Source organism: Theropithecus gelada, chromosome 7a (genome assembly GCF_003255815.1).
Source record: "Theropithecus gelada isolate Dixy chromosome 7a, Tgel_1.0, whole genome shotgun sequence".
Lineage (NCBI taxonomy): Eukaryota > Metazoa > Chordata > Mammalia > Primates > Cercopithecidae > Theropithecus > Theropithecus gelada.
The window spans coordinates 43,280,823-43,302,378 of record NC_037674.1 but is presented as its reverse complement, the minus strand read 5'-3'; the positions used below and the strand labels follow the sequence as shown (position 1 = coordinate 43,302,378).

The 21,556-nt window shown below is 39.5% G+C and overlaps 1 protein-coding gene across 2 annotated transcripts in view; it reads right to left on the bottom strand.

Annotated features, from left to right (window-relative positions):
• MAP2K5 (mitogen-activated protein kinase kinase 5) overlaps positions 1-21,556 on the bottom strand; it is a 264,174-nt gene that overhangs the window by 90,497 nt on the left and 152,121 nt on the right. For both annotated transcript variants that reach the window (XM_025390594.1, XM_025390595.1), the window contains exon 16: positions 17,533-17,604. In XM_025390594.1, coding sequence (XP_025246379.1) covers positions 17,533-17,604 — 72 coding nt within the window. The remainder of the gene's footprint in view (positions 1-17,532; positions 17,605-21,556) is intronic.

The window sequence follows — 21,556 nt, the reverse complement described above, 5'->3', positions numbered from 1 at the left end:
GATTACAGGTGCATACCAACACACCTGGCTAATTTTTGTATTTTTAGGGGATTCATCATATTGGCCAGGCTGGTCTCAAACTCCTGATCTCAAGTGATCCACCCACCTCAGCCTCCCAAAGTGCTGGGATTACAGGCATTAGACACTGCACCCAGCCCCCATAAAAATTTTTTAAAAATGATTAGAGTTAACTGCCCCAAACCCCATCTCATGTGTTTACTTCAACAGTCATTTGAATCCTCATAAGAATTAAGAAATGACATCCATCCTCTTAAAAAGTCTGTGTAATGCTGACCTGTGTCCTCTGACAGCAGGCAGCCCTAATCATGACAATGGTCTCTTAGAGACCTAGCTTTGGGGACTTCCAGTTCTAAACCATTCTCTGAAGTCATGCAGCTGTGGGTATTTGAGAAAACATCAGTGCTGAGGTCTAGTCTATTGAGCTCAACTTCACTCACATTTCTATTTCTAGACATTTGAAAGTCAAGGGAGTCATAAACAGTTGATATTCTCATACTTCTGGCCTCTGTACATGCTGCCGCTCTTGTTGGAACACTGTCCTCCAAATTTAACCCATTCATCAAAACTTAGCTTAGATACCAGCACTTCTAGGAAGCTTTCTGAAATGTATTGTGCCTCCAGTGATGGCCTTAACCCAATCTACAGCCCAAGATGCTCTTTTGCAATGTGACCTTGTTGCTTCATCATCAAGAACCTACATTGTGATCAACAGAATGTGGCAGGAACAATCCTGTGTAATTTCTGAGGCTGGGCCTTAATGGATCTGTAGCTTTTGCAATCACAGCTTAGAACATTAGGCAACACAAAGAAAGTCTAAACTAGCCATGAAGGGAAGATGGGAGAGGAGGGAAAGCAGGGAGGTGGGTCCCAGACACTCCTGGCCATCCCCACCAAAGCACCATACACGCAGATGAAGTCATCTTGGATCTTCTATCCTTAACCACTACGCAACTGCAACCTCATGAGAGGCTTCTGATGCCACATAGAATGGCTGAGCCTTGCTAGGATTCCTGACCCACAGAATCCTGAGTAAATAAATGGTTATTTTAAGTCACTAATTTTGGGTAGTTTATTAAACAGTAATCAACAACTGACACGCTTTCTCTGACACTGATGTCAGCCCACACTCTCCTGTGCCCAGTTCTACGTGTTTCCGTTGCACTTTTACTTTTCTTTCTTCCTATTAGTAAAGGAGTCCCTGAGGGCAAAGTTTATACCCTTACTGCCAACACTGGGTAGCACTGGATAAATATTTACTAATTAGATGGGATCCTTACCTACCTACTTCCTATTACAGTAGACATACTGGAGATTAGGTTAATATTTGTGTTTCTTTTTAATAAATAAACTAGGCCTTAGTTTCTGAAAAATAACTAGCACATTTTGAAATATGGTGAAACTAAACCAGCTACAGGGATAGTGTAAGGTATAATCCTATGAAAAGCAGTCTTAACTGACCAGCAGAGTCACAATAAACCTGTCTTTTCCTTTATCTGATTTCCTGCTCAGTTCCATTTACCATTCATCTCTTTTTCCAAACTACTTGATTTACTTTTCTGTAGCATAATGGAAGAAGCAGATTTTAATCCGTGAGTCAGAATACCTGACTGCTGCTGCTTGATCTATTCACTTAACCTTTCTAGAAAAGTCCTTTAACTTACATGGATCTAAGTTTCCTCATTTGCAAAATGAGAACTTTGATGCTCATAAGGCGAAACAATATTTGATGCCTCAAGCTGCTGATTTTTCAGAGTCGGGAGAAGCTTGAAAGAGATAATGAATACCAAATAGCTTTGTTAAGTGTTACATTAAAAAAAGTGTGATGTTGTCACCCTTCTTGTTAGAATGACACTGAGCAAGAGGATGTCAAGAGCTTGGAAGAGAGGAAAGAGCACTATATTTCACATCAGAAGACCCAGATTCCAGTCCTCTTCTGCACAGTTCCCTGGAGACCAGCTTCCTCTCTGCTAAGAGGAGTCGTCTGATTTAACAAGTTCTAAAGTCTCTCTTTAGGTTAAAAAAAATTCTAGTCTCTAAGTACAACATAAGGCATATAAGAGAATTTTCTAGGAGCAGTGGTTTTTACCACTGGATATCACAAAGTTGGCAGACATGGTTCCCAAAATTATCATAGACTCAGAATTTTAGTGTTGAGACATGTCACTAGAAGACTGGTTCCTTATCTTTCAGATCTCAACTGAAAAGTAATCCCATACCACTCAGTTACTCCTAGCATATCATCCTGTTTGTTTATTTATTTTCTTTTTTACTTTTAGAGTCAGGGTCTTGCTCGGTCACTGGAGTGTAATGGCATGACAGTAACTCACTGCAGCCTCAAACTCCTGGGCTCAAGGGATCCTCCCGAGTAGCTGGGACTACTGGTGTGCGTCACCACGTGCAGCTTAACTTGCTTATTTGTCTAAAAAGGTACAGTGATCAAGTACTCTTTTTTAAAATGTAGGCTTCATGAAAGCAGGGATTTTGTCAGTTTTGTTCTCAGCAGTGTCCCCAGTGACTAGCACGGGGCCTGCCACATACTAGGCACTCAAAAAATATTTTCTGAGTGACCAAATGAATACATGACTGCATCTTGTTTAACCTTGTATCTGTCTCTTCTACAGAAAAATTCTTTAAAAACATCTGAGACAAACAGCCATTCAGTCCCTACTTAAGTGTACCCAGGGATGGGACATTTTTACCTCTAAAGGCAAATGATTTCACTGTTGAGGAGGAAAGTGTAGAGTTCTATCCATTAGAAAATCCTTCTTTATACTGAATAGAAAGTCATGGGACTTTTTTTCTTTTTTTGGCTTTTGTTTTAGCTTCAGAAGATTCAGCCTTCTTGTCATAAAAGATCAACTTGCTGCTTCTCCACTGACAATCCTTCAAACATCTGAAAATGGGTTGTGAAATGCCTGCTTTAACTTCTATTTATTCTTCATATCAAGACTTTGTGTTTCTTAAAATTTCAAATTCTGTGTATTTGTGTGTATACATGATATGAGCATGTGCTACTGGAAAAACTTTAAAATCAGTCTGAAATCCAACAAAATAACAAAATGCTTAGCTGGGACTGCTAGCACCTGTTACATCTTGTTTTGTCAATCTCATGGTTGTTCCCGACAGCTCTGAACACAAAGCAAACTCAACAATGCCTTATTCAGTGGGAAACACTTCACTTTGTCTGCCAGTTTCAAATTCACTACAATCACTGACAACCTTGGAAAATGCACATTTAGGCATGGTAATCTGAGACAGCTGGATCCCTTCACAAACCTTGCAAAGGACTGAACTAGTCAATCCATCATCTGCCAAAGGTCATTTTAACAACTCCTTTTGCACTAAGTTACACACAATTTTAGATTCTCCCCCCAAAAAAAGATAATGGAAAAACATCAAGACAGAATTACAGAAAAAGGAGTAAGAGCAGAGGAATGAGTGACAGAAACTGTTACATGTTCTTTTCCTCAGCATCCTTCAATGGGAGGGGAGGACCCAGGACAAGGATTCCAGAATCACATCCTCCCCACTTTCCTATAAAATCTTCCATGGAAATTTCCTTTGTCTTTGGGCCCTTCAGATCCTTTCACCTTTTGATGGTTCTCAGCAGAAACTTTGGTCAATAGGTAATATGTTTCACTAGTTGGATCAGGAGACTCCACGTTTAGTGTATGCTTTATCTGAACTACCTGGGACCAGAAATATTTCAGATATTGGCCTTTTTTGGATTTTGAAATATTTGCATTATACTTACCAGCATCCCCAATCCAAAAACCTGAAATCCTAAATGCTCCAATGAGTGTGACCTTTCAGGGTCATGTTAGTGCTCAAAAAATTTCTAATTTGGGGGTATTTCAGATTTTGGACTTTCAGGTTAGGAATATTCAACATGTGGTAAGATTTCACTCACATTCTTGAAACTAATTTTAAAAAGAAGAGGAGAAAATATCAGTATTTGAGTGAAACACAAAATGGCAAGTTTTTATGGTATAGAAAAGTTGACAGCAGCTGCTTACAGAGCATCCAGAGCCATCCGTCACCCCTCAGACCAGTTCACAATCACCAAGGGCTAGAAAAGCAAACAAAGGCACAACCACACACCCACTAGAAACAGCTGTGTGTCTGGGTGTTTTTTTTGCTTTTTGTTTTTTTTTTTGGCAGCTGGGTAGGGGAGGGGGAAAATGAGTTCTATATATTTAGAGGCAAGAGCCAAGTCTAGATAATATTTCATAATTCTTATTACTTGGTAAGTACTCAATACATACAAGACGCTATTTCAAAAAGCTTACTTCAAGTAACTTTATGTGGTTGTTAATGATAAATAAAAGTGTTCATGAAAAAACCTAGAATATTGAATATATTCTAATCTTGCTTTCAGAAAGTATAAGTGTTTATTATTGTTTATCTTCTGCCTCCCTTATTACATTGTAGGCTCAACAAGGAAAGGGAATATGCCTATTTTGTTTGCCAGTGTATCCCCAGCACTTAATAACATGTTTGACATGTAAAAGGTGTTCAGCAAATATTTAAGGAATGAATGAATTCCAATGTTACCTTCAACTTACACATAAGAAATTTGACATTTGGAGTGACAAACTGAACTGGCTAAGATCACACTGGTTATAAGTGTTGGTGCCAATATGTGAACTGAATTCTGGTTAATACAGTCTAAGCCCTTTAATAGTTCAAGAATTAGGATAACAGCACTTGAATCTAAAAATGGTATTGGAAAGAAAATGACAAAATGACAAACTCGCCATCAAACTTCTCCAGAAGTTTCTGTCAAGGGTACTGGGCTAGGTAATTCATGCCACTTTTTCTTTTTTTTGAGATGGAGTCTCGCTCTGTCACCCAGGCTGGAGTGCAGGGGTGCGATCTCGGCTCACTGAAACCTCTGCCTCCTGGGTTCAAGCAATTTTCCTGCTTCAGTCTCCCAAGTAACCGGTTGCAGGTGCCTGCCACAATGCCCAGCTAATTTTTGTATTTTTAGTAAAGACAGGGTTTTGCCATGTTGGCCAGGCTGGTCTCGAACTTCTGACCTCAGGTGATCAAACCGCCTCAGTCTCCCGAAGTGCTGGGATTACAGGTGTGAGCCACCGCGCCCAGCCCCTGCCACTTTTCAAATACTTTTATTTACATTTACACAGCTCTACATGGTTTATGTGTTTACTTATACATATAGAAGATCACAATTCATTTTCTTGATATCTAATGAGTCTTATCTGGCATCTATTAAACAACATGTATATGTAAAAATTAGATGTGTTAAGCTTTTACATTCCAACGAGACAAAAGGTAGTTATATCCAACTATTTGTATTTTTTATAGTAAATTTTCCTAGGGATAATTTCTATTACTAATCCTTAACAAAAACTCACTTTTTCTGAGAAAAAACACTGCCATATGTCATTTGAGGAAAAAATGATTTTTTTTCTATAGGAATACTAAGAGAAGGGCAATCTCGTACAACATATATTTTTCCCATGTTGTAACATTAAAATTTAAATTTTTTGTTCGATGATTTCTTCCCCTTTGTTTTCTCTGTTTTTTCTTCCTAGAACTTCTATTTTTCATGTTACTTCTTGACTTGGTTCTTTAACGAGAAGTTCTCATGAACTTCTTGACTTGGTTCTTTAATTTTCATTTCTCTCCTATTTCTTGCTGTTCTCTGAAAGTTCCTTTTGCTACAGCAGCCTATTCTTATCTTCTGAGTGCACTAGTTTCTCTTTAGTCCCCTGAGGATACTAGTGGTAGTTTATTTGAACTTTTTACCTGCTGCACAGTTTTTTGGCCAAGTTGCTTTTCTTTTTAGCTGTTGTAGGCCTCTGTTCTCACCCTAAAGGCCTTTCTCAAATGTCTCTGTAAGAGTAAGGCACTGAAAATCTCACTGGATACTCTGTGCTCACGGATGGGGCTTGTAGACTAAGGGCTCTCCTGGGAGCATGATTTAGCTAGGCTCTTTCCTTGGGGAACTCCCAATGTCTGGATCTTTAAGTCTTCCTAGTCAGATTTCCCTAGACAAAGTCTCTGCTAATCTCCTGCGTGAAAAGTAATCTTTGAGTGTAAAGTAATCACGAGTGTCCTAGGAACAGGGTGGGAGGTCTCAACATTCAGAATCTAAACTTTCACTTAATGCCTCTGAACGCAGTAATGGGACACAGACTTCTATGGTGCCAGGTATCACTCATTTTATTTGCTCCAAAAAACCCTCCCACTCAGTTTTGTTAGATTGAGTGTCCACCAACAGTGTTTACTGAAGTACATTAACAATTGTTTTCTATTGGGTTTTCATGAGCAATTCATATTAGTTTGTAATAAATGAAAAGATTAACTAGTCTTATCATAATTGTCAAACTGACTTTAAAGCAATTCTCCTCTCTTGGTCCCACCTTGACTCCTGGCGCCACATATCTGGCCCCACCAACTCCTGAGCCTTTGGCTGTTTACAGTATATCAGATTGCCTGCTTGCTTGTATTCTCAGCCCTGGCTATTTTTAGTGGAGCTTAAGGTGAAACTGTAAGCTAAAGCTTGCACCGTATTTAACCAAATTAGCAGTCTTTCCGATTCAAATGTAAACATTTCAAAGGGTAATTCCTTTTAAAGAGAGGGGATAATGGCTTTTTTCCCTTGCGAACTTTGTCCAAAACCTCTGTGGCTCATGCCTGTAATCCCAGCACTTTGGGAGGCCAAGGCAGGTGGATCACCGGAGGCCAGGAGTTCAAGACCAGCCTGGCCAACATGGTGAAACCCCGTCTCTACTGAAAATACAAAAATCAGCCAGGTGTGTTAGCGCATGCCTGTGATCCCAGCTACTCGGGAGGTTGAGACAGGAGAATCGCTTGAACCTGGGAGGCGGAGGTTGCAATGAGCTGAGACTGCGCCACTGCACTCCAGCCTGGGCGACAGAGTAAGAGACTCTATCTCAAAAAAAAAAAAAAAAATCTTCAGAAGATGATGTTACTTGGATGACAATGACAATGACCTTGTGTTGTTCTCTATGTTCTTCACCTATGTTGAGACATTTTTCTAAGTCATGGTCCTTGCTTTCATCATTTAGCACATCATTCAAACCACTTCAATAAAACACTGGTCATGATGAAGAGGGGTCTCAGAGGACTAGATGACGCACCAATTAACCAAGCATATTGAGCCAGGCTGTTCTATGCCTCAGACTCAGGAGACTGGTTAGAAGGGTGGCAAACAGGCAGAAAGAATGAGGATCCAAGTGAAAAGAGCAAAATGCATATGTTATGCATAGGCTATGCATAGGCTAAAGATGGGGCTTTCAGATGGGTGCGGTGGTGCAGCTGTAGTCCTAGCTACTCTCAGGAGGCTGAGGAGGGAGGATTGCTAGAGCCCAGGAGTTCAAGGCAAACCTGGGCAACCTAGCAAGACTCTGCCTCTAAAAAAGGGTGGGGGGCAGGCTTTAGGTCTGACTCCTATAGAAATGTCTGTCAGATTATTCATCTCAACCTTAATAAAGTTTATAATAACCCACCACATAGAATCCCAAACCAGAACATATATTTGTACAGCATACTCAGTAAAAATAAGAATATTACAGGACTGCCTTGGTGCCTTTTTAATGTAGATGCATCATCCTACATACTGCAAATTGCAAGGCTAGCAGAGAACGTATGTTGACTTATTTTTTGACTCAAGAAGGACCCACTTAAAATTCACTTTTGCAGATATGACTGTTTACTTCCCAACTACAGATTTATGTTGTGAACGCAAATGACACAAGAATATAAATGGAATAATTACTTAGTAAAAAATGAGAGTGGGACTTTCTCCTTAAGCCATTCTTTAGAAGAGATAAGCACTGAACAGCCTGTGAAATTCAGAAATTATGCCCTAAAATGTTTTAGCCACCCCTAATAAAATTATTAAACTTGGTAAAGCCCTTATTATATACCAAACTCATTTTCATTTTAAAGTTTAGCCCTGAAGTCTTCAACAGAGACTATAAGGTTAATAATCCTAAAATTCTCCTAGGCAACTGAATCAGTATTAGCTTTCCAGAAGAGGTAAACAAATATTCCAGGGCAGGATTACCCTCCTAGTTTGTCCTAGTTCAGGAATTTTACATCCTTGTTAGTGGGTCTCACTACTTTTTCATTTTCTTTTTGCATTTTCACATTGATTCTTGCTAATGAAGTTTCAAGGAAAAGAACTACAGTTCCACACGGGTTCTCTTCCCCAATACAGTGTGAACCCACACAAACCCCACATATGTCAATGACCTTTAATGATTCCATAACTAATCCACAGGAGGGGAACTACAACACATTTAAAGATCTGAGTTAAACACCACAAAACAAACAATGGAGAAATGGCCCAAATTATTCCCATCAAGTCAAACTGTCATACATCAGTCAAGGTGAATAATCTTTTTTTCCCTTCCTAAGGATAACTTTCATCTTTTTGTTACATCTGCCAACTCCAAATATTACATGCAGGTGACAAAAACCTGGAAGAGATGACCTTTATCCCCCCAAAAGAGGGATGCTCTACTGAAAGGAGAGAGAAGCAATTCTGTCCCTGGGTAAAAGATAGTCTGATATTAAAGTTTCTTTGCTTAAGGCATAAATGTACCTGTCTGTGATTTTTTTTTTTTTAATGGCACATTTTAGCGGCATGTAGCATCATCTTTTATGAAAGAGTGTGGCAAGAGGCCTTGTTATGACTCCCCATGGGGGCTGTGACAGCATATTAACAAGGCAATGGGCAGCAGGAAGAAGGCAGGCAAAGAGGAACCCTGTCATTTCAGGGGTTTAAAACAATGAAGGCATTCAGCCGGGTGCAGTGGTGCACCTGCAGTCCTAGCTACTCAAGAGGCTGAGGCAGGAGGATTACTTGACTCCAGGAATTCGAGGCAACACTGGGCAACATAGCAAGACCATGTCTCTAGAAAAAAAAAGTGGGAGGCAGGAGGCAGCCGTCAAGTCTGACAGCCGTAGATTGAACTTTCTGCTTCTGGCATCACCAAACCTCAGAGATGAGGGTTTATGGAACTGGGGGAAAGGGTGCTAGGGAGACATAGAAGAGACAGAAAACTCTCATGCCCATTTTTGTCTCTGATTCTTTTTTTTTTTAAAGACAGCATCTTGCTCTGTTGGCTAGGCTGGAGTATGGCTACAATCATAGCCCACTGCGGCCTCAAACTCCTAGGCTCTAGCAATCTTCCTGCCTCAGCCTGCCACGCAGCAAGCACTACAGGCACACATCACCATTCCCTGTTAAATGAAAAAAAAATTGTTTTTTTTAGAGATGGGGTCTTGCTATGTTGCCCAGACTAGTGTTGAACTCCTGACCTCAAGTAATCCTCCTGCCTCAGCCTCTCCAAGTGCTGGGATTATAGGAACGAGCCACTAGGCCTGGCCTGTATTTGATTCCTGTGTAATTTCAGGGAAATTCCTTTGCTTGGTTTCCCATATTTTTATCATTTTTTTTTTTCTTTACCACAGGTACCCTAGGAGAATAAACTGGTTAACTTAAAACACTTTGAAGAAGACATGCACACAAACAGGTAGTGAAACTACACTAGGGGAGACCTTGCATACTTTGACATTTGATCTCTCCTTAAGTGTTTACAAGGATCCATACCTTAGAGTGTGCTGGGAAATGGGGAAGGGATCCTCTATCTTTCCCCTCTTTCTCCTAGTGGCAAACTCTGTTCAAGACCAATCTCCCTTACATGTCAACTCCTTTGTGTGAAACCTCAGCCCCTTCCTCTTGTGGCTCAGAGTCCTTCATAAACATTTCTACTGAAGACTCATCACACTATTCTGGGCTTTAGGTATCTTTCTTTCCTACCAGAGGTGGGCTCTCCTCAGCTCTGTGTGCCCCACTCTCCAGGGCCTGGCACAGGGCAAGTGCTTAAGTAAGAATTATTGAAGAAAGGAAAGTTTCTGCTAGAAAGATAATTTTGTTTCTAAAAAAACAGAAGACGAGCAATTCTTGGAAAGTGTTGACTATGTTACAGAATGCAGTTTGTTCCTCAGATTCCAAAATGCTATTGAGATTCACACTTCTGTCTATAGTGATTTTAAATTGGATTTACTACATCTATTCCTAGTATACTATGGTAAAAACAAAGAAGAATCTTGGCCTTCAAGTACTTCTTTTGCACGAACTTCCTAATCCCTTCAGGTAATGTTCTCCTCATATTGGCCCTTAAGGAAAAACAAGAACTGGCCGGACATGGTGGCTCACGCCTGTAATCCCAGCACTTTGGGAGGCCGAGACGGGTGGATCACAAGGTCAGGAGATCGAGACCATCCTGGCTAACATGGTGAAACCCCGTCCGAACTAAAAATACAAAAAATTATCCGGGCACGGTGGCACGCGCTTGTAGTCCCAGCTACTTGGGAGGCTGAGGCAGGAGAATCGCTTGAACCTGGGAGGCGGAGGTTGCAGTGAGCCGAGACTGTGCCACTGCATTCCAGCCTGGGTGACAGAGCAAGACTCTGTCTCAAAAAGAAAAAACAAGAACCTTGGGTTTCTCTTGTAATCTTCACTACTGAATCCCCACAATTTCTCATGTATGGACTCAAAATCTCCTACTTCTCTTCCCTATCACGTTTTTCTTTACCTTGGACCCCAAATAGATCAGGTATAAAAAAACATGCCAGGGGCCTTACACTATTCTCTAATGACTTACTGGTCTATTACTTGTGTTGGTACCATGTTGTATGGGGGTAATAAGCCCCTAGAGGTCAGGGGCTACAATCCCATAGTTCCTTCTGAAGGCATTTAGTTAAGCATCATGTACAGAGGTGCTCAACAACTCTCTCCGATGATCATAATCTGATTTCTCTTTGCAACCTCTAACAACATCTCTTCCTCCTGCTGTAACACCTGGCTCCTTACCATCCATTTTAAAATACAAGGAGCATCAAAAGGCCTAGCTCTTCCTGGCCCTCACTCCCGACCATCTGGTTATCTGCTCTCTACCACATGAGCCAATACAGTCCTTCCGGCATTCAGGTGTCCCACCCTCAATGCTGACATTTTTTCACACAGTTCTCTGTACCTAATCCTCTTCGATCCTGAAAATTCAACGAGTCTGTTTTTTTCAGTCTTCCAGAGAATATTCAATAGTTTATCTCCAGGATAAATGAATATCATCAACAAAACCCAAATATATCAATGGCAATCTCCTTCCTTACACTACAAAAAGTCTCTTTTTATTAATCTTCGCACCCCAGCAACCAGCAAAATACTGGCAGACAGACACATATTTCAATATGCAACATAAATATATTTATTGAGCACCCGTCTTCCTACCTACTTAAACTGATCTCCCTGTTTCCACACCTGCCTCTCTATAGTCATGCTCCACAGAGCACTCAATGATACTGTGAAAATTTAAGTCAGATCATTTCTTCTAAGAGTAATACATAAAGTCCTTAGCATGGCCTACAAGGATATATTTGCCCTGGCCCCTGGCTACCTCTCTAAATTTATTTTTTCCTATTTTTCCCTTGCTAACTCCACTCAAGTCACACTGGTCTCTCCCTTCCTTAAAAATGCTGAGAGTGTACTCTATCTTGGTGCCTTTGAGCTTGCTATCAGGTGGCTCCCTTCTCTCATAGCATTCAAGTATCTGCTCAAGTGGTACTTTACCAGAGAGGACTAGTCTGCTTTCTTTTCTTCCTTTTTTTTTTTTTTTTTTTTGAGACAGAGTTTCACTCTTGTTGCCCAGGCTGGAGCACAATGATGTGATCTCGGCTCACTGCAACCTCCGCCTCTTGGGTTCAAGTGATTCTCCTGCCTCAGCCTCCCGAGTAGCTGGGATTACAGGCATGCACCACCATGCCCAGCTAATTTTTTGTATTTTTAGTAGAGACAGAGTTTCTCCATGTTGGTCAGGCTAGTCTCAAACTCCTGACTTCAGGTGATCTGCCCACCTCAGCCTCCCAAAGTGTTGGGATTACAGGCGTGAGCCACTGAGCCCGGACTAGTCTGCTTTCTTTTTCTCCATAGGACTTACTCTCACCTGACAAATTACACATTTAGTTATCCCTTTGTTTTCTGTCCTTCCCCTCATGCCCCAGCCCTCCCCAAATGGTACTCCATGACAGGCAAGACTTCAGTGTCTTTTCCTTATTCTATCCCCACTGCTAATACAGCAGGCACAGCAGGAGCTCAACCCATGAATGCATAAATGAATGTAGAAAGGATGAATGGTGAACATTTATATGTGCTTTAAATCTTAAATCTAATAGTTATGTGCTCTTATAGTAGTGCCATGCCTCTGCATTTTATGCCATTTTATCACTGTCTCAGTCACACAACTCTAGAGTTGGTGTGTGAAAGCTAAGGAAAGAAAACAACACAATAAGCAGTAGCACAGTCATAGAATGTTAGTCTGGAAAGGGGCTTAGAGATCAATATTTTACAAATAAAGAAACTGAGGCCCAGTGAAGAATAGTGGCTTCCACAGGGTCACCTAAAAAACTACTAGCAAATCTGGAACTGTAACCCAGGTCTTTCATTCCCAATCTAGGATTTTTATCTCTACACCATGTCACTTCTCAACTGTCTTACACTATATCCAGTCACTTATAAAATAAATAATAACAATTTAAAATATGCAAAAGGAAATTGTAAAACAGCAATCCTGAGTTCCACAAATCAAAAACACTAGTTTTCCCTAAAACAGGATAATAGAATAAGCCTTTGAGGATTCTCTTGGGAGACTCAGCTCTGAGATGTGACCACCATTATCGCTAAATTCTCAGAGGATGCATACATATTGTATTTCCTCTTAGATTGCCTTTTAAGAAGAAGCAGAAGAATATGATTTAATAAACGTTCCACACTTTATTTTTGCTTTCTTTCTACTGTGCAGGTGAATTGAGTTTGAAGATTATTTCCTTACAAATACAATTGCATTCATGCATTACAAAACTCACAGAAAAAGTATTTGACTAAATAAAAAAAAGGTTATAAAATCATGATTGCAACTCTATCTATGATATTATTTAAAGAGTCCTTTCTACTTTTCTATTAGAAAAAGTCCTGGCTGGGCACAGTTCCCGCCTGTAATCCCAGCACTTTGGGAAGTCAAGGCAGGAGGAACTTGAGCCCAAGAGTTCAAGACCAGCCTGGACAATATGGCAAGACCCTATCTCTACTAAGAAAAAAAAGACTCCACCCCAAATCAACAGAATATACATTCGTCTCAGCACTACATTGTACTTATTCCAAAACTGACCACACCGTTGGAAGTAAAGCACTCCTCAGCAAATGTAAAGTAACAGAAATTATAACAAACTGTCTCTCAGACCACAGTGCAATCAAACTAGGACTCAGGATTAAGAAACTCCCTCAAAACCGCTCAACTACATGGAAACTAAACAACCTGCTCCTGAATGACTACTGGGTACATAACGAAATGAAGGCAGAAATAAAGATGTTCTTTGAAACCAATGAGAACAAAGATACAACATATCAGAATCTCTGGGACACATTTAAAGCAGTGCGTAGAGGGAAATTTATAGCACCAAATGCCCACAAGAGAAAGCTGAAAAGATCTAAAATCGACACCTTAACATCATAATTAAAAGAACTAGAGAAGCAAGAGCAAACACATTCAAAAGCTAGCAGACGGCAAAAAATAACTAAGATCAGAGCAGAACTGAAGGAGATAGAGATACAAAAAACCCTTCAAAAAAATCAACGAATCCAGGAGTTGGTTTTTGAAAAGATCAACAAAATTGATAGACTGCTAGCAAGACTAATAAAGAAAAGAGAGAAGAATCAAATAGACGCAATAAAAAATGATAAAGGGGATATTACCACTGACTCCACAGAAATACAAACTACCATCGGAGAATACTATAAACACCTCTACGCAAATAAACTAAAAAACCTAGAAGAAATGGATAAATTCCTGGACACATACACCCTCCCAAGACTAAACTAGGAAGAAGTTGAATCCCCAAATAGACCAATAACAGGGACTGAAATTGAGGCAATAATTAATAGCCTACCAACCAAGAAAAGTCCAGGACCAGACGGATTCACAGCCAACTCTACCAGAGGTACAAGAAGGAGCTGGTACTGTTCCTTCTGAAACTATTCCAATCAATAGAAAAAGAGGGAGTCCTCCCTAACTCATTTTATGAGGCCAACATCATCCTGATACCAAAGCCTGGCAGAGATACAACAAAAAAAGAGAATTTTAGACCAATATCCTTGATGAACATTGATGCAAAAATCCTCAATAAAATACTGGTAAACCAAATCCAGCAGCACATCAAAAAGCTTATCCACCATGATCAAGTGGGCTTCATCCTTGGGATGCAAGGCTGGTTTAATATACGCAAATCAATAAACGTAATCCACCATATAAACAGAATCAAAGACAAAAATCATGATTATCTCAACAGATGCAGAAAAGGCCTTTGACAAAATTCAACAGCCCTTCATGCTAAAAACTCCCAATAAATTCGGTATTGATGGAACATATCTCAAAATAATAAGAGCTATTTATGACAAACCCACAGCCAATATCATACTGAATGGGCAAAAACTGGAAGCATTTCTCTTGAAAACTGGCACAAGACAGGGATGCCCTCTCTCACCACTCCTATTCAACATAGTGTTGGAAGTTCTGGCCAGGGCAATCAGGTAAGAGAAAGAAATAAAGGGTATTCAATTAGAAAAAGAGGAAGTAAAATTGTCCCTGTTTGCAGATAACATGATTGTATATTTAGAAAACCCCATCGTCTCAGCCCAAAATCTCCTTAAGCTGATAAGCAACTTCAGCAAAGTCTCAGGATACAAAATCAATGTGCAAAAATCACAAGCATTCTTATACATCAATAACAGACAAACAGAGCCAAATCATGAGTGAACTCCCATTCACAATTGCTTCAAAGAGAATAAAATACCTAGGAATCTAACTTACAAGGGATGTGAAGGACCTCTTCAAGGAGAACTACAAACCACTGCTCAATGAAATAAAAGAGGACACAAACAAATGGAAGCCTATTCCATGCTCATGGATAGGAAGAATCAATATCATGAAAATGGCCGTACTGCCCAAAGTAATTTATAGATTCAATGCCATCCCCATTAATCTACCAATGACCTTCTTCACAGAATTGGAAAAAAACTACTTTAAAGTTCATATGGAACCAAAAAAGACCCCGCATTGCCAAGACAATCCTAAGCCAAAAGAACAAAGCTGGAGGCATCAACGCTACCTGACTTCAGACTATACGACAAGGCTACAGTAACCAAAACAGCATGGTACTGGTACCAAAACAGAGATATAGACCAATGGAACAGAACAGAGCCCTCAGAAATAATACCACACATGTACAACCATCTGATCTTTGACAAACCTGACAAAAACAAGAAATGGGGAAAGGATTCCCTATTTAATAAATGGGGCTGGGAAAACTGGCTAGCCATAAGTAGAAAGCTGAAACTGGATCCCTTCCTTACACCTTATACAAAAATTAATTCAAGATGGATTAGAGACCTAAATGTTAGACCTAAAACCATAAAACCCCTAGAAGAAAATCTACGCAATACCATTTAAGACATAGGTATGGGCAAGGACTTCATGTCTAAAACACCAAAAGCAATCAATGGTGACAAAAAGCCAAAATTGACAAATGGGATCTGATTAAACTAAAGAGCTTTTGCACAGCAAAAGAAACTACCATCAGAGTGAACAGGCAACCTACAGAATGGGAGAAAATTTTTGCAATCTACCCATCTGACAAAGGGCTAATATCCACAACCTACAAAGAACTCAAACAAATTTACAAGAAAAAAAACCAAACAATCCCATCAAAAAGTGGGCAAAGGATATGAACAGACACTTCTCAAAAGAAGACATTTATGCAGCCAACAGACACATGAAAAAATGCTCATCATCACTAGCCATCAGAGAAATGCAAATCAAAAGCACAATGAGATACCATCTCACACCAGTTAGAATGGTGATCATTAAAAAGTCAGGAAACAACAGGTGCTGGAGAGGATGTGGAGAAATAGGAACACTTTTACACTGTTGGTGGGACTGTAAACTAGTTCAACCATTGTGGAAGACAGTGTGGTGATTCCTCAAGGATCTAGAACTAGAAATATCATTTGACCCAGCCATGCCATTACTGGGGATATACCCAAAGGATTATAAATGATGCTGCTTTAAAGACACATGCACATGTATGTTTATTGTGGCACTATTCACAATAGCAAAGACTTGGAACCAACCCAAATGTCCATCAATGATAGACTGGATTAAGAAAATGTGGCACATATACACCATGGAATATTATGCGGCCATAAAACAGGATGAGTTCATGTCCTTGGTAGGGACATTGATGCAGCTGGAAACCATCATTCTCAGCAAACTATCACAAGAACAGGAAACGAAACACCGCATGTTCTCATTCATAGGTGGGAATTTAACAATGAGAACACCTGGACACAGGATGGGGAACATCACACACCGCAGCCTGTTGTGGGGTTGGGGGAGGGAAGAGGGATAGCATTAGGGGATACACCTAATGTAAATGATGAGTTAATGGGTGCAGCACACCAACATGGCACATGTATACATATGTAACAAACCTGCACGTTGTGCACATGTACCCTAGAACATAAAGTATAATAAAAGAAAAGAAAAGAAAAGAAAAGAAAAGAAGAGTCCTTCTTTATTTGAATCAATTTAAATGAGAATTTTTGAAGCACTGGTCAGTATACAGGTTCTATACTACCATAATTCAAACTGATCCACATGTCCTTCTAAGTTATATGCATTTTCTTGTAGATCAATGGTCATTTTATTAAAAAATCATAGCATAGAGTTCTAATGGAGCTACATCTGGAACACTAACATAAAGTCCATTCTAAATACAGCTATAAAGAGTAGATATTGCAATTGTCCTAAATACATACATCCTCTTCCCCCCTCCCTGTCCATCATATCACACCACCCCTTAACCCACATACAGATCTGATATGACTATACTGGAATGAGGTGATTTTTTTTTCTTTTAAAACTAACATATATAACTTACATATCTAAATGAGTAGGGCTGTACCTTTTAAACTAATCACCTTTGGAAGTTACATATGCATTCCAACAGGACACTGAATTTTTCTGGAATCCCTCTTTTAGAACACAGGTTCTCCAGATTTAGTGTGTATAAAAATCACCCAGGGAACAGATTAACCATGCAGATTCTTAGAGGTTTGGATTTAATTGGTTTGAATAGGGTCGTAGAATCTGTATTTTTAACAAAGACGCCAGGCAGGTCTTACACAGGTGATCTGTAATAAATAGTGCTTTAAAATAACCTCCAGAGTCAGTTCACAAGCCACACAAGGAATCAAAGACTTTATGGTCAAACTCTGTGTGTACATCTATATAACATGCTGAAGGTTTATTTTAGCTTATTCTTTCAAAATCTTCACTTTTCCTGATTGAATATATTAGTACAGATATGCAAGGAAGCATCTATGTGCAAACAACATACCTCCATAAAAGAGATTCCTAAGCTCCAGACATCGGAATGAATTCCATACTGCTCCCCTGAAATCCTTTCAGGCTGCAAGGAATCAGAAGGGAGCTTGTGAGTTCACGGATGCTACTCAGGAAAACACACACACCAAAATGAGCTCAGCTAAGGTGAGGAGCCACCAACATCTGCATAGCATTTTACAGATGACAAAACAATTTTACATGTGTGTATATAAGTATTTATGCATATAGTATAAAATCTATAGAAATTATATATAGATATATTCTTATTGAATCCTCTCCAAGTCCCTGTGAGGAAGACTTTGGAAGTCATTTCACAGATGAAGAAAATGGAGGCTCAGAGTAGTGAGGTAATTTAGGCAAGGTCCTAAGTAGTGAATGAGCTGAGATTTGAATCCAGATCCTCTCCCTCCAAATCCAGTGATCTTCATTGTAGAGTAACAAATTATACAACATTATATGATATTATTACTTATTTGCATTTTGATACATGGGTCTGGAACAGTAGGGTTTCTTTTGATTTTTTATTTGGAAATAACTTTAAACTTACAGGAAATTTGAAAAAAACGAGATCAGAGCAAAGCACATTCCTATTTCCTTTACCCAGATTCATCTACTGTTCAACATTTCATTCCACTGATCAGAGTTTCTTTGTATATGAACCAAGGAACAGTCTGAAAGGTCCATTTGGGACTCTGGGTCCTCCACGCAAGATGTATAGCAAATACCTGGTCTAAAAAAGGCTACATAAACACTCTAGTTCAAAAGGAATAATTTCATACTGAGTGGATGCTTCCTGAGCTATCTATCCCTCTAGGATTTAGCATTCAGTACAGTACTTCATAGAAGGCTTTGGAATGAACACATGAACAAATGAATGAGAGAAACTGAGGTTTCACAAAGGTGGAATGATTGCTAAAGGTTACAGGCTAATCATGGCAAGGCTGAGATCATAACTTACACCCCAATATCCAATTAAATAGATATCAGGATGTATTCATACAGAACTGGCTAGCCAGCTACAGGAATAACATTATTGTCACCATCATTACTATCATCAACAACAAAATTATGTGTGCATTTATTAAAGAATTTCTATACACCAGGCCTTGTTTTAGTGTTTTTCATGCATATCTCATTTCAGATTCACAAACATCCATGTAACATTGGTACTATTTTATCATCCCCAATTAACAAATGAGGTAAATGAGGCACAGAGAAGTTTAGTTTACTTTACTAACCATTATGAGTGCTGTATCCACTATACAAGAAGGATAGTAATAGTTATCATTTAATGACCACTTACTAGTGTCAGACACTGGGCTAGGTACTTTGCGTCTTCTACTTCATAATGATTCTGCAAAAGTAGGTATTATTGCCCTCAATTTACAAATGTAAAAACTGAGGCTTAGTTAGTGACATGTTCAAGTCTAGAGCTATGGGTTAGCATTAAATGCACAGTCCAGGAGCGAGGATTCAAAGCCAGTTGTGTCTGACTGCAAAATTAGAGGTCTTTCCAGTGAGTCAAAATGACCCCACAACTAGAAGTCAGAAGAGCCAAGCACAGCCTTGAGTTGGTCAGTATTTCTCAATGTGCAGTCTTTGGAGCAGCCATCACAGAACTGCCTGAGGTGCTTACTATTAATACAAATGAACCTCCAGAATCAGAATCTCTGGGGATGGGGCTAGAGATCCTCACTTAAAAAAATAATTTCTCTGGGTGATTCTTTGGTACACTTAGCTCCAGTCACTAAATACTTCCATGTTCCCTGGAGAGACAATGACCTTTCAGATCTCCCTGCTTTCCTCTTCTCTGCTTAATGACCATGTCTCACACAGATCCTGTTTGAGGGTGAAACCTTTCTCTACTCCTACAGCAGAATTATAAATTCCTGCTTCTGTACTTCATTAAAATGCTGTTCATATCTTATTATTTATCACACTGTGTTATAAAATCATCTGTTTTCTAGTTCGTTTTTCCTAAGATGCAAAGAGTGTACCAGGCAGACATACCTAGTACCTTGCCGGACACATAACAGATATGCAGTCAATGCATGCTGACTGAAGGGATGTAATACATGTTTACTGTATGAACAAATAAGTTCCTTAGAGAGTTTTAATATAACTTCCTCATACATTGCTATTCATGTCTGTCAAGAACTTCTAACAAACATGAAAATCCTAAAATCCTCTAGAATTAGTAAAGAAATAACTAAATGTTGCCCTGACCTTTTTTCCTTCCTCTCTCCATTTCTTCATTCTACTGATTGACAGGTACCAAGCATTTCATCCAGAATACAGAAAACACACACACACACACACAAAAGTGGAACCCACATACAAAATATTTGGGCAGGATCAACAAGGAGGTTAAACACACTCATTACATTTGCCCACTGAACTATCAAAACAAATGCAAACTGTAAGCTGATAATAAAGCATAGAAAAATTAAATTAAATTTAAAAAGAAAAAATAGAAAAAGTGATAATGCTCACAGATACTAGATGGCAAATAAGAGAACGCTTTTAAGGGTCAGATTCTGATGACCTCTTGTTGGGGAAATCTTTCAATAAGCTAATGAAACAAGATTACTGCTGTGATGCAGTGTTTGAGCAAAAATGTTCAGCAAAAGCCAACAGCAAGCTCCACGTGTCTATCCTAAACAACTCTTAAGGTGGATAGGGACTGGAAAATGTGCCCAGGTCCCTGGAAGTGATTTAGACACAAGATGAGCACCAAAACATTCTGAATTTATGGAGCCAGGATTTGATGGCCCGAGGCTGCACAATTCAAAGCTGTTCTCACACTTGAAGCCAAGGTGGCCTGCCCTGTCCTCTCCCCTGAAAAACAAAACAAAACAAAACCAACTACCAGGTACCATGTTGTTGACAGAATATCGGTGATGGATATTTAGCAGTTAAAAAGCTAAAACTGAGGTTACTCTCTCACATGACAGCTGTCATTAGTGTGAAAAGCTAAATAATAGGAAAAACATGACTCTTGTCTAAAATATCTTTGCAGTGAGGTTTAAGTGACAAGCAAACAAAATGAAACAAAAAATCCCTGACCTGTTCTTAATAAGACCAGTAAAGGTAGTGATGATCTAATAAGTAGAATTTAGAGAGGATCTTAAAGGGCAGTCCTTCTGGCACCCACACTATACTCCCTCCAGATGCCCTCTGTGACTCAGCCTTGACAAGAATTCACATGTAGTTAACTAATTCCAGAACCGTCTGTTTACAACAAGATTTGTCAAAAGCAGGAAGATATCAAGGTGTATCCCTTATCTCTTCCAAAAAAGGAATTTCTGTTCAGACTCAGGCTACATAGAAAATTAACAAAGTAGGCATGAAAACTTCAGGCTAGCGTATAGTCAAAATATGTATCACAAGTGTTAAGGATTTTTTTCTTTTTTCTTTTTTTTTTTTTTAACATTGGCAAGATCCTTGTGTAGGCAGACAGAACACTGGTTAAATAGGACTCTGAAGTTAGACTGCTTGAATTCAGATCTATCTTCCAGTTCACCAATTCTCTCTTCTGCTGTGTCCAATATGTTGTCAAATACAGTGAGTTTTAAAGTTTAATCTAGAAGTTTTGTTTAGAACTTTAAAAATCTGCTATGTCACTTTAAAAATGTGTGATCTTAAGTCTGTATGCAAATGTTTCTGCTGCCTGCTATTCCTGCTGATCTTCTTCAGGTGGCTTTGCTGTCTTGTGTGCCTGGTTCTCTTTGCTTGCTAGTTTCTCCTCTTGAAAGAAAAACTTTGGAGAGGTTCTCTGAGGCCTAAGGTGGAGACCACCTCAAACCACTTCTCAGTGTGAAGTGCCTTGTCCAACCTAGGACATGTATGCATATACCCAGGGTGCAAATCTATACCAGGGCTAGGCTATGGTCACAACTTGTTCTAGTTTTCCTGTTTCTTCTGCTTCTCTGCTTAGTTCCAGATGCCTCCTCTTCAGTTTCCTGGGACTGAGGGAAGAGGAGCAGTTTTAGATCTAGTTTACCCTTACACTGAGG